The 13656-nt window shown below is 45.3% G+C and overlaps 1 protein-coding gene and 1 long non-coding RNA gene across 3 annotated transcripts in view; one reads left to right on the forward strand and one right to left on the reverse strand.

Annotated features, from left to right (window-relative positions):
- LOC115586108 (high choriolytic enzyme 1-like) overlaps window positions 1–13272 on the reverse strand; it is a 29797-nt gene extending 16525 nt beyond the window's left edge. Inside the window, exons 1-5 of one of the 2 annotated variants that reach the window (XM_030424887.1) lie at window positions 13168–13272; window positions 12639–12681; window positions 12306–12458; window positions 11087–11204; window positions 1017–1195 (exon numbers count right to left, since the gene is read on the reverse strand). In XM_030424887.1, coding sequence (XP_030280747.1) covers window positions 1017–1195; window positions 11087–11204; window positions 12306–12458; window positions 12639–12681; window positions 13168–13242 — 568 coding nt within the window. In that variant the 5' untranslated portion in view covers window positions 13243–13272. Of the gene's footprint in view, window positions 1–1016; window positions 1196–11086; window positions 11205–12305; window positions 12459–12638; window positions 12685–13167 lie in introns of both variants that reach the window. The other variant, XM_030424886.1, reaches the window with a different exon arrangement.
- On the forward strand, window positions 2233–4034 carry LOC115586116 (uncharacterized). Its single transcript, XR_003984817.1, has 3 exons — window positions 2233–3257; window positions 3341–3472; window positions 3681–4034. It is a non-coding gene; the product is annotated as an uncharacterized LOC115586116 (long non-coding RNA).
- Window positions 13273–13656: the final 384 nt, after the last annotated feature.

The raw sequence follows: 13656 nt of genomic DNA on the forward strand, positions 1-13656 counted from the left end.
GCTGTACATGAAAAGAAATAGAACATGAAACATAAAACATAGGAAACAAAAATAAATAAATAAATAAAAACTATAAAACAATAAAAATGTTAAAACAATAAGACACTAAAACACTAAAACAAGAGCAGAGTCTCATGCTGGGTTGAAAGCCGAGGAATAAAAATGGGTTTTAAGATGCGTTTTAAAAATGGACAGTGAGGGGGCTTGTCTGACATGGAGCGGGAGGACGTTCCAAAGTTTGGGACCGGCAATGGAAAAAGCTCTATCCCCTCTGAGCTTCCGCTTAGACCTCGGTACCTCCAGGAGCAGCTGGTCAGCTTACTGGAGGCACCGGGCAGGAGCGTAGGGATGGAGCAGCTCAGAGAGGTAAGGCGGGGCGAGACCAATTAAAGATTTAAAACCAAATAAAAGAATCTTAAAATGAACTCTAAAATGCACAGGCAGCCAGTGGAGGGAGGCCAGAATGGGAGTAATGTGCTCCCTCTTACGTGCTCCAGTTAAGAGGCGAGCAGCAGCGTTCTGGACTAACTGGAGACGTGTGAGGGAGGACTGGCTGACTCCAAAGTAAAGTGCATTACAGTAATCCAGCCGAGATGTAATGAAGGCATGGATTACTGTTTCAAAGTGCTTTTGTGCAAGAAAGGGCTTGACCTTTGCCAGCTGCCTCAGGTGAAAGAAACTGGATTTCACTATTGCACCAAGACAGAATACCATGTGCTAAAGTGCTTTTGAGTGACTAAGAACTCAGCACATATAATATCAGACTGAATATTTTTGGGTTTTCAACTGTTGCAGTCACATTCAATAATTCTCCTTCAAACGTATAGTAATAATGGGTGTTTTTCACTGCTCATAGACAAAAATATTATTCTACTCATTGAGAAAATAATCAGCAGATGAAGCGGTAAACAGCCCCAGATTTGTGTGTCATTAGGATCATTCTACTGCTGTGTGTGTGTGTGTGCCTGTGTGTGGTGTGTGTGTGTTTGTGTGTGTGTGGAGGCCAAAGAACACACCAGGCTGGATGTTCTCCCACAGGACCCGGATGTACTGGTCCCTGTCGGAGCGGCACTGCTCGTGGTTGAAGCCGAGGGCGTGGAGCAGCTCGTGCTGGACGGTGTTGTGGTAGAGGCAGCCCTGACGGTCCAGAGACACAGTCTGGGAGTAACCACGGCGGCCAACGTAGGAGTAACAGCTGCATTGGTGCAATGAAATGAAAAATGAGTGATAGCCAAAGCTGGTAGGGATAGCTCATAGCAAAAAGAGTGACATCTTGAGGCAGGACCTGTGGTTTCAAAAAGTTACCCATCTGAAGAGGACAACTGTGATTTCACTGCACAGTGCTGTGTGACATACGTATTTTTTTTAATTTTGCTCTTGTTTAACCCCTCAACAAGTTTTGAGCTCAATCATAAAAAATATAAAATTATAAGAACACAAATAATTTATTTCGAGTACTTGTTAAGATACAAATAAGGAGGAGCAAGAACTCTATTATCTGTATCTTTCAAAACAACTACATTATCTGGGGCATAATTTGGAGGTGGATTTGATTAAATGAAGCGACGCCTGCGAGCTAGTTCAGTCAGTCAACTCGAGCTGCACAGACACACATGACATGCTTCACTCTCCAGACCATCTAACATACGCACCCTCTCTATTGGGCGGGCTATTTAAGCTGCAAAATGTCCCTTCTCTCCCTCTGGCTTGTCATTCCGCTGACGCCCTGCACAAGCATCGCTGCCTGCTCCTTCAGCCCCACCGCCGCCCCAGCATCCACCTGCAGGCTCTGTCGGGGGGGAATATATTTAATCATCACTCCCCAATATCTCATGTAAACATATCTGTGGGGAGTGATGAGGTCAGAGCCTAGACGCCAAACTTTAACTATGTTCTGCTTTGTAATAAACATTTCAAACGTGAGCTGTCTGACTGAACTGGAAGTTGTTCATTCATGCCTGAATTGATTGGGGTTATTTATTAAAAAATTAAAAATAAATAAAAAAAACTATTTCAGAACAGTGATCAAAAGAGTAAGATAACTTTTACATAACTATTTATTTTTTAATAAACTTCATCATCAGCTACTCAATAAGGAGTCAGTTACAGTTGGGTACTGAGGGGTCAATCTGTATAATGATATCATGGTAAACGGTGAGTAACGTTTACGTTTTTTGTATTAATTTAAATGGAAAGGATAACTTATATCTAATGGCTATTAATAGAGAACAGAGGACGGCAAACTTGGACACCAACATGCTGTAGGTCAAAGCAGCCGCATCAATACACGTGACACCAGCAAGGAGGTGAAAAGGGAGAGAAATTCCCTTGATTCCTTTAGAAAATCCCTAAATTGTGTGCTTTGTTGAGTAGGAGAAACATTATACATTTTGTAGAAAATTGTCCAAGGCATATTATTTATTATTTAGGCCTTCTTGTAAATTTGGCATATGTTATACCGTAAGTTCTTACTTTGTCTGCTCATTTGTCCCAGTGTGCACAGAGCAGGGGCCGTATTTATCAAGCTTCTTAGAATTACTCCTAAGAACCCTGCTAAGAGCTGACTTATGAGTAAAAAAATTCTTCGCTGAAAGCTGCACTTAAAAGTTAGTTATCAAGCGTCTTACTCACACTTTCAGCGAAGTGTAGGACTGAATCTTAAGTGTCACTCTCAGAGCTGAATTACGACATTACTATGTGCCGTAAACGGAATTTTAGGTGACGTCACTTCTGTGTCCATAGAAATGACCAATCACGGAAGGGAATCCCTTGTCTAAGAATAAAGAAATATTTTAGAAATATTTAAGTGGACAATGGGAGTGTATATTTTGACAATAATCTACAAATTAATACAAAACATATTGGCAATTAATCAAAAATACATGTTTCCTTTTCTTTCGTTAATTAATTAGGCAACTAACTTGAAACTGGTGTGGGTGGCTCTATATATACTGGCCTACTGCAACCACATACAGAAATCAACATGGAATCAAAAAGAAAACGCAATTGGCGAGAGGAGGAGATACTGTTCTTAGTGGAGCTAGTTGAGGAAAGGAAGCTCATCATTAAAGGCAAGTTCAGCCCAACGCTTACCAGCCACGATAAAAAACAGGCATGGGAAGACATAGGGAATCAACTATACACTTCTCAAGCCTTCAGCCATCTGTCACCAGCTGACTGCGAGAAAAAGTGGTATAACGTTCTCTCGAAAAGCAGACCTGAAATCGCAGCTTTCAAGGCCTGCTCCATGCGCACTGGTATGTAGTGCTTCTTTTTCATTTGCTTGCATGCCACCCTATTCGCTCATATCTAATTAATTCATTTTTATATTCTTATGCAGGTGGAGGACCACCTGGCAAAGACTTGAGCGCAGTTGCAGAAGTTGTGCAGCGCATACTTGGAGAAGATAACCCCAGCATCTCCGTGTTGGCCAGGATCCAGCTGCGATGAAGCTCGAGTTGCTTTCAAAAGGGTGAGTTCACAAATTATTCCTGTTACAACTCTAGGGATATTGCGCTGCTCCTAGGTGTGTTTTGATGAGAGAGATACGTGCGTAATTGTTGTTGGATAATTGCCAGGCCACTGTTCAGTAAATGTCTAAAATGTGTGTTTGTTCAAGTTTTAACCATAACAACAATAGAAGCATTTCTGATATTTCAGCCATATTCTTTATGTTTCAGTTTGGATCGAGATGCATTAAGAGAGTCTCCTGTGTCCCCGGGCATCTCTGACGCGCACTCTCCCTGTGCTTTGACGCGGTGCAGCCAGGCGCAAGCACTTCGTGTGAGGCAACGGGCATCAATCTCGCCTCAGTGCCATCCCCTGCTGGCAACTCCTAACCACTTAGGACACCTCTGGAGGTCTCTTAAATATCTGGGAGAGTAGTAGTGATTCTTAGACTTAAGAAAGTTGATAAATAGCTTTTATTCTTAAGTTTGAGAGTAGGACTAAATTTCACAAATTCTCAGGACTCAAGTGTAAAATGGCACTCTAAGGCTGCGTTCACACTGCAGGTCTTAATGCACAATTCCGATTTATTGATCAAATCCGATTTTTTGTTTGGCTGTTCACATTACCTCTTTAAATGTGGCCTGTCTACGGATTGCAGTGTGAACAGCTCACGCTCCTGAAGTGACCCGCATGCGCAGTTGATCATTGATGACATCATGTCACAGCTGTTTATGGAAGCGAACATGGCAACGGCAACCGGTAAGGGTTACACCCCGCCTTTCCGAAACCCCGCTGTTCCGAACATAGACTTAAATTCATCGTAATGGCGGGGTTTCCCTTTTTTTCAAAGACCCCGCCACACTCCAAACGGACTCATTCAGAAAGGAAACGGAGGCTGCGCATTTATCCTTTTTTCCTTTGTGGGTTCGAACGGATCATGTGGCTGATTAACCGCAAAACAAGCCTACTTCATATTAAAATTACATAACGCTCATTATGCTTCAGCTGGACAAATGGCTTTGTTGAATTGAAATTACTTTATCATGCTAAATATCCGAAATTGTATGAAAATTGCTCCAATGCGTTATACCGATCTTCGTGCATATTCAGACACAGCCTGATATGTTCTGAGCAAAGGAATGTCTGTTTCCTCCCCCGGTCTGTTGTCAGCAGGAGCTGCAGGCTCTCCTGGGTGAAGTGGCTCAGGCCAGAGTTCAGCAGGGCTCGAGCCGAGCGGGGAGATAAAAAATGTGTATTACTTTTGCTCTGTGGGAGATCTCCCACAACAGAGTGGATGAGAAAGCAAGGGGGACAGATCTGCCCAGCAAACATCAGAACGCAGAGTGCAGCCTTTGTCTGTCACCTGGTTCAGCACCCTGGACAGCTGCCTGCGTAACTGGATGTGGGAATTTGATGCATTTGAAGCCGCGACATTTATTCTGAAACGTCTTACATGATAACATTGTCTCGAGTCGTAAACAGTTCTGTAAGGCTATTAGTGTTAGTCCTTCTTCATATAATGTTGTGTTACAGTCGCACAGCTGGAGACCGCTAACAAAGTTAGAGACAAGAGAGACAATGAATGATATCCCGCGAAATTATGTGCGGTCAATATGACCGCTTATGGCTGAAATATCCATCCATCCATCCATCCATTTTCTTCCGCTTATCCGGGGCCGGGTCGCGGGGGCAGCTGCCTGAGCAGGGACACCCAGACTTCCCTCTCCCCGGATACTGCCTCCAGCTCTTCCGGGAGGACCCCAAGGCGTTCCCAGGCCAGCTGAGTGACATAGTCACACCAGCGTGTCCTGGGTCTTCCTCGGGGTCTCCTCCCGGAGGGACATGCCAGGAACACCTCCCGAGGGAGGCGTCCCGGGGGCATCCGAAACAGATGCCCGAGCCACCTCAGCTGGCTCCTCTCGATGTGGAGGAGCAGCGGCTCTACTCTGAGCTCCTCCCGGGTGACAGAGCTCTTCACCCTATCTCTAAGGGAGCGCCCTGCCACCCTGCGGAGGAAACTCATTTCGGCCGCTTGTATCCGGGATCTTATTCTTTCGGTCATGACCCAGAGTTCATGGCCATAGGTGAGGGTCGGAACGTAGATTGACTGGTAAATCGAGAGCTTCGCCTTTCGGCTCAGCTCTCTCTTCACCACGACAGACCGATACAAAGACCGCATTACTGCGGCCGCTGCACCGATCCGTCTGTCAATCTCACGCTCCGTCCTTCCCTCACTCGTGAACAAGACCCCAAGATACTTAAACTCCTCCACTTGAGGAAGGAACTCTCCTCCCACCTGGAGGGAGCAGGCCACCTTTTTCCGGTCGAGAACCATGGCCTCGGATTTGGAGGTGCTGATTCTCATCCCAGCCGCTTCACACTCGGCTGCAAACCGCCCCAGGGCATGCTGGAGGTCCCGGCTCGAAGGAGCCAACAAGACCACGTCATCCGCGAAAAGCAGAGACGAGATCCATTGGCTCCCGAACCAGATCCCCTCGGGCCCGTGGCTGCGCCTAGAAATTCTGTCCATAAAAGTAATGAACAGAACCGGTGACAAAGGGCAGCCCTGCCGGAGTCCAACATGCACTGGGAACAGGTCTGACTTACTGCCGGCAATGCGAACCAGGCTCCTGCTCCGGCAGTACAGGGACCGCACGGCCCTTAACAGAGGGCCCCCGACCCCGTACTCCCGGAGCACCCCCCACAGTATGCCACGAGGGACACGGTCGAATGCCTTCTCCAAGTCCACAAAACACATGTGGACTGGTTGGGCAAACTCCCATGAACCCTCGAGCACCCTGCGGAGGGTATAGAGCTGGTCCAGTGTTCCACGGCCAGGACGAAAACCGCATTGTTCCTCCTGGATCCGAGGTTCGACTATCGGCCGAATTCTCCTCTCCAGTACCCTGGAATAGACTTTCCCGGGGAGGCTGAGGAGTGTGATCCCCCGATAGTTGGAGCACACCCTCCGGTCCCCCTTTTTAAATAGGGGGACCACCACCCCGGTCTGCCAGTCCAGAGGCACTGTCCCCGACTGCCACGCGATGCTGTAGAGACGTGTCAGCCAAGACAGCCCCACAACATCCAGAGACTTGAGGTACTCAGGGCGGATCTCATCCACCCCCGGTGCTTTGCCACTGAGGAGCTTACGGACTACCTCAGTGACTTCGGCTTGGGTGATGGATGGGTCAACCTCCGAGTCCCCAGCCTCTGCTTCCTCAATGGAAGGCGTGTCAGTGGGATTGAGGAGATCCTCGAAGTATTCCTTCCACCGCCCGACGATGTCCCCAGTCGAGGTCAACAGCTCCCCACCTCCACTGTAAACAGTGTTGGTGGAGGACTGTTTCCCCCTCCTGAGGCGCCGGATGGTTTGCCAGAATTTCTTCGAGGCCGACCGGTAGTCCTTCTCCATGGCCTCCCCGAACTCTTCCCAGACCCGAGTTTTTGCTTCCGAGACTGACCGTGCTGCCGCACGCTTGGCCTGCCGGTACCCGTCAGCTGCCTCAGGAGTCCCCCGGGCCAGCCAGGCCCGGTAGGACTCCTTCTTCAGCTTGACGGCAACCCTTACTTCCGGGGTCCACCACCGGGTTCGGGGATTGCCGCCGCGACAGGCACCGGAGACCTTACGGCCACAGCTCCGGACAGCCGCGTCAACAATGGAGGTGGAGAACATGGTCCATTCGGACTCTATGTCCCCAGCCTCCCTCGGGATCTGGTCAAAGCTCTCCCGGAGGTGGGAGTTAAAGATCTCCCTGGCAGAGGGTTCTGCCAAACGTTCCCAGCAGACCCTCACGATACGTTTGGGCCTGCCAGGTCTGTCCAGCTTCCTCCCCCGCCAGCGGATCCAACTCACCACCAGGTGGTGATCAGTTGACAGCTCAGCCCCTCTCTTCACCCGAGTGTCCAAGACATACGGCCGGAGGTCAGATGACACGACCACAAAGTCGATCATTGATCTCCGGCCTAGGGTGTCCTGGTGCCACGTGCACATATGGACACCCTTATGCTTGAACATGGTGTTAGTTATGGACAAACTGTGACTAGCACAGAAGTCCAGTAACAAAACACCACTCGGGTTCAGATCGGGGAGGCCGTTCCTCCCAATCACACCCCTCCAGGTAACACTGTCATCGCCCACGTGGGCGTTGAAGTCCCCCAGGAGAACGACGGAGTCCCCGGTTGGAGCACTCTCCAGTACCCCTCCCAGGGACTCCAAGAAGGCCGGGTACTCTGCACCGCTGTTCGGCCCATAAGCCGAGACAACGGTGAGAGCCCTATCCCCGACCCGAAGGCGCAGGGAAACGACCCTCTCGTTCACCGGGGAGAACTCCAACACATGGCGGCTGAGCTGGGGGGCTATAAGCAAGCCTACACCAGCTCGCCGCCTCTCGCCGCGGGCAACTCCAGAGTGGAAGAGAGTCCAGCCTCTCTCAAGGAGTTGGGTTCCAGAGCCCAGGCTGTGCGTGGAGGTGAGATCGACTATTTCTAGTCGGTACCGCTCAACCTCCCGCACCAGCCCAGGCTCTTTCCCCCCCAGTGAGGTGACATTCCATGTCCCCATGGCTAGAGTCACCATCCGGGGATCGGGCCGCCGGGGCCCCCGCCCACGACCGCCACCCATATCCCTCTGCACCGGCCCCTTCTGAACCCTCCCGCGAGTGGTGAGCCCACGGGAGGGCGGGCCCACGTTGCTCGTTCGGGCTGCGCCCGGCCGGGTCCCGTGGGCAGAGACCCGGCCACCAGGCGCTCGCCTGCGAGCCCCAACCCCGGGCCTGGCTCCAGGGTGGGGCCCCGGTGACGCCGATCCGGGCGACGTGCACGTCCTTGGTAGTATGACTTTCATCAGGGGCGAGTGAACCGATCTTAGTCTGACCCGTCACCTAGGACCTGTTTGCCTTGGGAGACCCTACCAGGGGCATTAAGCCCCGGACAACATAGCTCCTCGGATCATTCAGGTGCTCAAACCCCTCCACCACGATAAGGTGCCGGTTCCTTTTGTGTAATTTATATAAAAACTATTCTCAATTAAAAAACAGACACTTTTAGAAAAATGGTTAGAAGTCTGTAATGTTTGCATTTTGTTTATATCGCAGATTGATAACTTAATTGTGATAATGTTCAAAGTTACCATTATTATTATTATTATTATTGTTATTATTATTGTTATTATTATCATTATTATTATTATTATTATTATTTGCTGTGCTAGGTATACTTTTCGTGGTTCTTGGTGCTTGGAGCAATATTGTTGTTGTGGCATTCATGCCAATAAAGCGAATTTGAAATGAATTGAATTAATAAACCTTTAGATTCTAAGTGCTGTGTTTACAAATGAGCAATACATCCAGATTTCTTGAGATTTGTACTGTCAAGGGGAACTTAAATTTAAATGTCAGGCGATGTTTTCTTCATGGAAATTATTTTTCGGGCAAGAGAGAGGGAGCGCGGACGGGGATCCGTTGTGTGACAGCGGAGCGGAGGGTCAGCAGTTGGATTTTGCACACGGTCAGTATTATTATTAGGTGTTTGAGGTTTATTACGTTTGCGGACATTATTACATTCAATGTAATTTTGTAACATCCTTTGCGCCCTTGCCTTTCGGCGCCTTTGCATGCGCACAGTTTGCGTGTGTAGGCCCGTGGTCATGATCATCCGTCTATGGCTTTAAGAGATGGATACACAATCAATTTCATGTTTATTGAATCAAAAATACATAGGTATATTCCCCGGCAGATCGCACCCATGGGCCACAGTTTATTTCAGAATTGTGCGAGTGCGGCTGGAAGTGGGGATTCCAGCATCACAGATAGTGCGTGTAAAAAGATCAGACAAACGATTAAATGTGTTTGCTGCAAGCGAAAATATACTTCATAATAAATGAAGATAGTGACATAGGCCTATTAGCAATAAAAAGCAATGAGTTGTGTGAGTGCGGCCGGTGTGCGGACGGCAGTCTCTGATGTAGGAAGTAATCGACTTTATTTGTCATTCATTTACAAAACAGTGCAGCGCGGGTCAGAATGACGTCAAAGTCGCATTAAATGCGACCTGGCTGTTCAGATTGCGGTAGCATTCAAAAAAATCCGATACGTATCCGATTCAGTACCACATTTAAATGTGGCCTGAATCTGATTAGAAAATGTCAGATTCATTGCGACTTGTGCTGTTCACACTGTCAAAAGCAAATCAGATATGGGTCACATATGAGCGAAAAAATCGGATTCAGGTCACTTGTAACAGCAGTGTGAACGTAGCCTAAGACGCTTGATAAATACGGCCCCAGGACTATTAGCACCCTCAAATCTCACATCCACGTGGATGACATTCGTATTATCTGTACCGGATACTGGTTTCAGCTGAGTATTTACTCAACCCTCATACAAAAGTTTTCAAGGATCCCAATTATGTTGGAATATGCTCAAAACATAATCAAGAATATTTACATTTCAGTGTATGTGGTATGATACATACTGCAATGTGACTTTCAATTCAACTTTCAAACTTACAATATGAATTAATCTAAGAGATAAAGATATATTTGAAAGTGTAAAAAACACCTTTAAAGTAAACATTTTTAGGGCTGTCAGGCGATTAAAAAAATTAATCTAATTCATTACAAAATTTGTAATTAATTAATCTAACTAATCGCATTACAAAATTGTATTGCATGACTAATCAATTGAATACACTAAGAAGAGAAGATCTGAAATCCACATTTTTATTGGTGAAGTGCGTTTCATAAATGAAATTTAAAAGAAAATGGTCAAGCACATCCCATCAAACCGATTAGGCCAGGTGCATTATTCAAAAATGCAATACAAATACACTTCTATAAATAAAATTCAGAAATAAAATCAGGCTGAGTCTCAAATAGGCACTTAAGCAGACTCTCAATCCCGACGTGTTTAGCGTTTAAATGATAAGTCAAGCTGGAGCAGCTTCAGTGATAGGCGAATTCTTTTTTACAAAAGCTACAAATCACCGCGTTCTTGTTGATAGTCCCGTCTTCGTTCTTTTTATAAATAAACTTGCCGTTATGTTGGAAGCTCTAGCACCGACGTGCTCGCCTCGCTCCCCTGAGTCGCGTCCAGGGTGTCTGTTGTCACCCTGCTTTGACTAGCGATGCAGGTGGGAAGTGACGAACACGTCCGGACAAGTTCCTCGGTGCTAGTGCTACCGTGACGTGCCACTGCCAAGTAGCCTACAGGTCATTCAGTGGGCCAAATTTAAAATGCTCGCGCATTGAATTGCCACTCAGAATCTCAGAATTAATTGTGTTAATTTTTATAACGCGTTAATTTGCAGTGTAATTAATTAATCTAATTAACGCGTTAAACTGACAGCCCTAAACATTTTATCCATGATAGCTGATATCAATTGCCATCCATTATCTTACATTTCATGTTCAAAACATAATCAAGAATATTTTCATATCACTGTATGTGGTATGACAAACTGTGCAATGTGACTTTCCCTTTGTTTGTTTGAAAGGGTAAAAGACACCTTTAAAGTAAACATTTTACCTGTGATAGCTGATATCAGTTGCCATCCATTATCTTACATTTCATAAAAATACAAAGACAGGTTTGATTTGATAAACTGAATGTAGTTTACACAGACACACACAGTGTATTACCCGCTGTCTGACTGGATGTTCAGGTAGTCTCTCTGGCCGCTGTGTGGGACGAAGCGAATGCAGGACACGTCCCTGAAGGACTCCATTCCGCGCTCAATGATGGAGCGCTCACGAGAGGCTGAGGCATGCAGGTGAGAAGACACACAGGTATAATACAGACGCAAACACATCTACAGCCAACAGACCGTCTCAATTAAACAACAAAATGTGTTGTCTGTTCATTCTCTCTAGAACGACACAAAAGGTCTATCAACAGGACAACACTGTTTGACATGGTTCACGTTTGGATTACGCACAAAAGACTTGGTAAGGTTTAGGGAAAGATATTGGTTTGGGTTTGAATTACATCAAGATCTTCTCCTAAACCTAACCAAGTCATTTTGCTGTAAGTTGCAGATTTACTATTGCCAGTGATGGAATATTATAAAGTACATTCAAGTATTGTAATTACACAAGTGCAACTTTGAGGTATTTGTACTTTACTTTAGTATTTGAATTTTCTGATATTTTATACTTTATATTGAGCGAATACTGCACTTTTTAATTCACTATGTTTACTTGATACATTTGATTACTAATGTGGAGATAGAATACTGCATTTTGACATTATGTAATTTTATCGGCAATTAGATGAAAAAATACTGATTCCAATCATCATTCCAATTGATCGACAGGTAGAATACAGTATATACATGTTCAGTATGTGAAATTTTATTTTTCTTGTACTTTTATTATCACATACTTTATGACTTTTACTGAAATACTATTCATCTGGGTGATTTTCAAAGTTATATTTTAATATGATACATTTACAAGTATAACTTTTTGGTGCTTCATTACTGATGGTAACTTGAGCATGGAATGAGACCATGTTTGTTTTTACAGGTGGGTTCAGAGTGTCGAGCTTGTCGAAGGCGCACGCCAAACCTGAGAGGAAAAACAATCTCAACAAGTGTTAAGAAAAGACAGAAAACCATGTGGTAAAGTGCTTCCCGACCTTTTGAGTGAGTCTTGAGTGAGTAGGAACTCAGCACATATGATATCAGACTGAATATCATTGGGTAGGTGAGGCCAAAAGCTACAGCGACACAGTTTACAGACGGGTATATCACACAGTTTGGCATGATACTGGGTACGGCCACTAGAGGGCACTGTCCTTTGAACATTTTGGTCGCTTTCTTAAACAAATATTGTTATTCTTCTGAATTTGTTTACTTACTGAAATATGAGGCGATGACGTAGGGCACATAGACCCTTCCATTAGCAGATCTGGGCCACATGCAGCCGTTGGAGGTGCAGGAATCAGCGTTTCTGTCATTTTCATTGTCGTAAGCAATGTCATCAATGACTAAGGGTTCCCTGTCTGAACGAACTGTAGGAGGAGGACATAATAGGACTTAGTGAGAGTACTGATGACTGATGGATGATACTGATAATGAGTCAAATAATAAAAAAAGAACATTTGCTTATGAACTAAGATGTACAACAATGTTTATCAATATACACTGCCCCGCTTATGTGAACATAAATATAAAGACTAAATGTGTCTCACCAACATCCTTGTTTGCCCTCCACAGGCGCTCAGAGACAGACACCTCCTTAATCAAGGAGATAACATCGCACATTAGTCATGACTCCATTGAAAAAGTTAAATGTGTTAATGTAGAGTGGTGTGCAGCACCTTTAAAGGAACAGTTCACCCGAAAATTGAAATAAGTCATTATCTACACAATCCAATGTCAATGAAAGTCAGCAGAAGTTTCATAGTCCACACAACCTTTCTACAGCGTTGCAGCATTCTGATAAGTATCTGGGGTACTTATCAGAATGGTAAGTAGCTGGGGGTTTGTTTTAAAGGTAATGACTTTAATCTATACTTTCCTTAAATGTTTTTTGCATAATTTTACACCCTCCATTTTTTTTTATTTAGCAGTCTATGCGATGTGAATTAGGATTTTAAATGTAAAATTCAAAGAACAGAATCAAAGGCAAAGCAAAAACAAGAAAAGTCACACAAGTCACACATTTAGTCCTCACTTAATCTTTAGGTGGAAATCAAATCTTAACATAAATACTCTCACCTTCTCTTCAGCCCAGGAGCAGTCAGAGACCACAAGGAGGACGAGGAGGCCGACTGTGCACTCGAAGAAAGCCATGTTACCAGCCTGCAGGAGTACAGTGTTAACACCTGGAAGCTGCTGCTGCAGTGGCTGTTTATAGTTGTCAGTATATCTGTCAACTACTGAAAAAAAAACCCTTACCCTAACCCACCTGAGTGATAACATGCACATTGCCTTGAAAACATGCTGCCGATTCCCACCTTAACTAAGTTTTTGAAAAAGATTGCTGGTGGTGGCAAGAATTTTTCTGGAAAAAACATGTGACCTTGTGAAGCTATAGGCCAAAGACACCTGTTTAATGTATGGATCCTGGGCTTCAGTGATGGAACAGATCAGTTTGTCTGAGAAAAGAAAACATATCACAGATTCATTGTGGCCCAGAAATCACTGTGGTATATAGGAAGACAGAACATTAATGTAAACAACACAACAGCAAATAGTGAAACATGG

The sequence above is a fragment of the Sparus aurata genome, chromosome 8 (genome assembly GCF_900880675.1).
Source record: "Sparus aurata chromosome 8, fSpaAur1.1, whole genome shotgun sequence".
Classification (NCBI taxonomy): domain Eukaryota; kingdom Metazoa; phylum Chordata; class Actinopteri; order Spariformes; family Sparidae; genus Sparus; species Sparus aurata.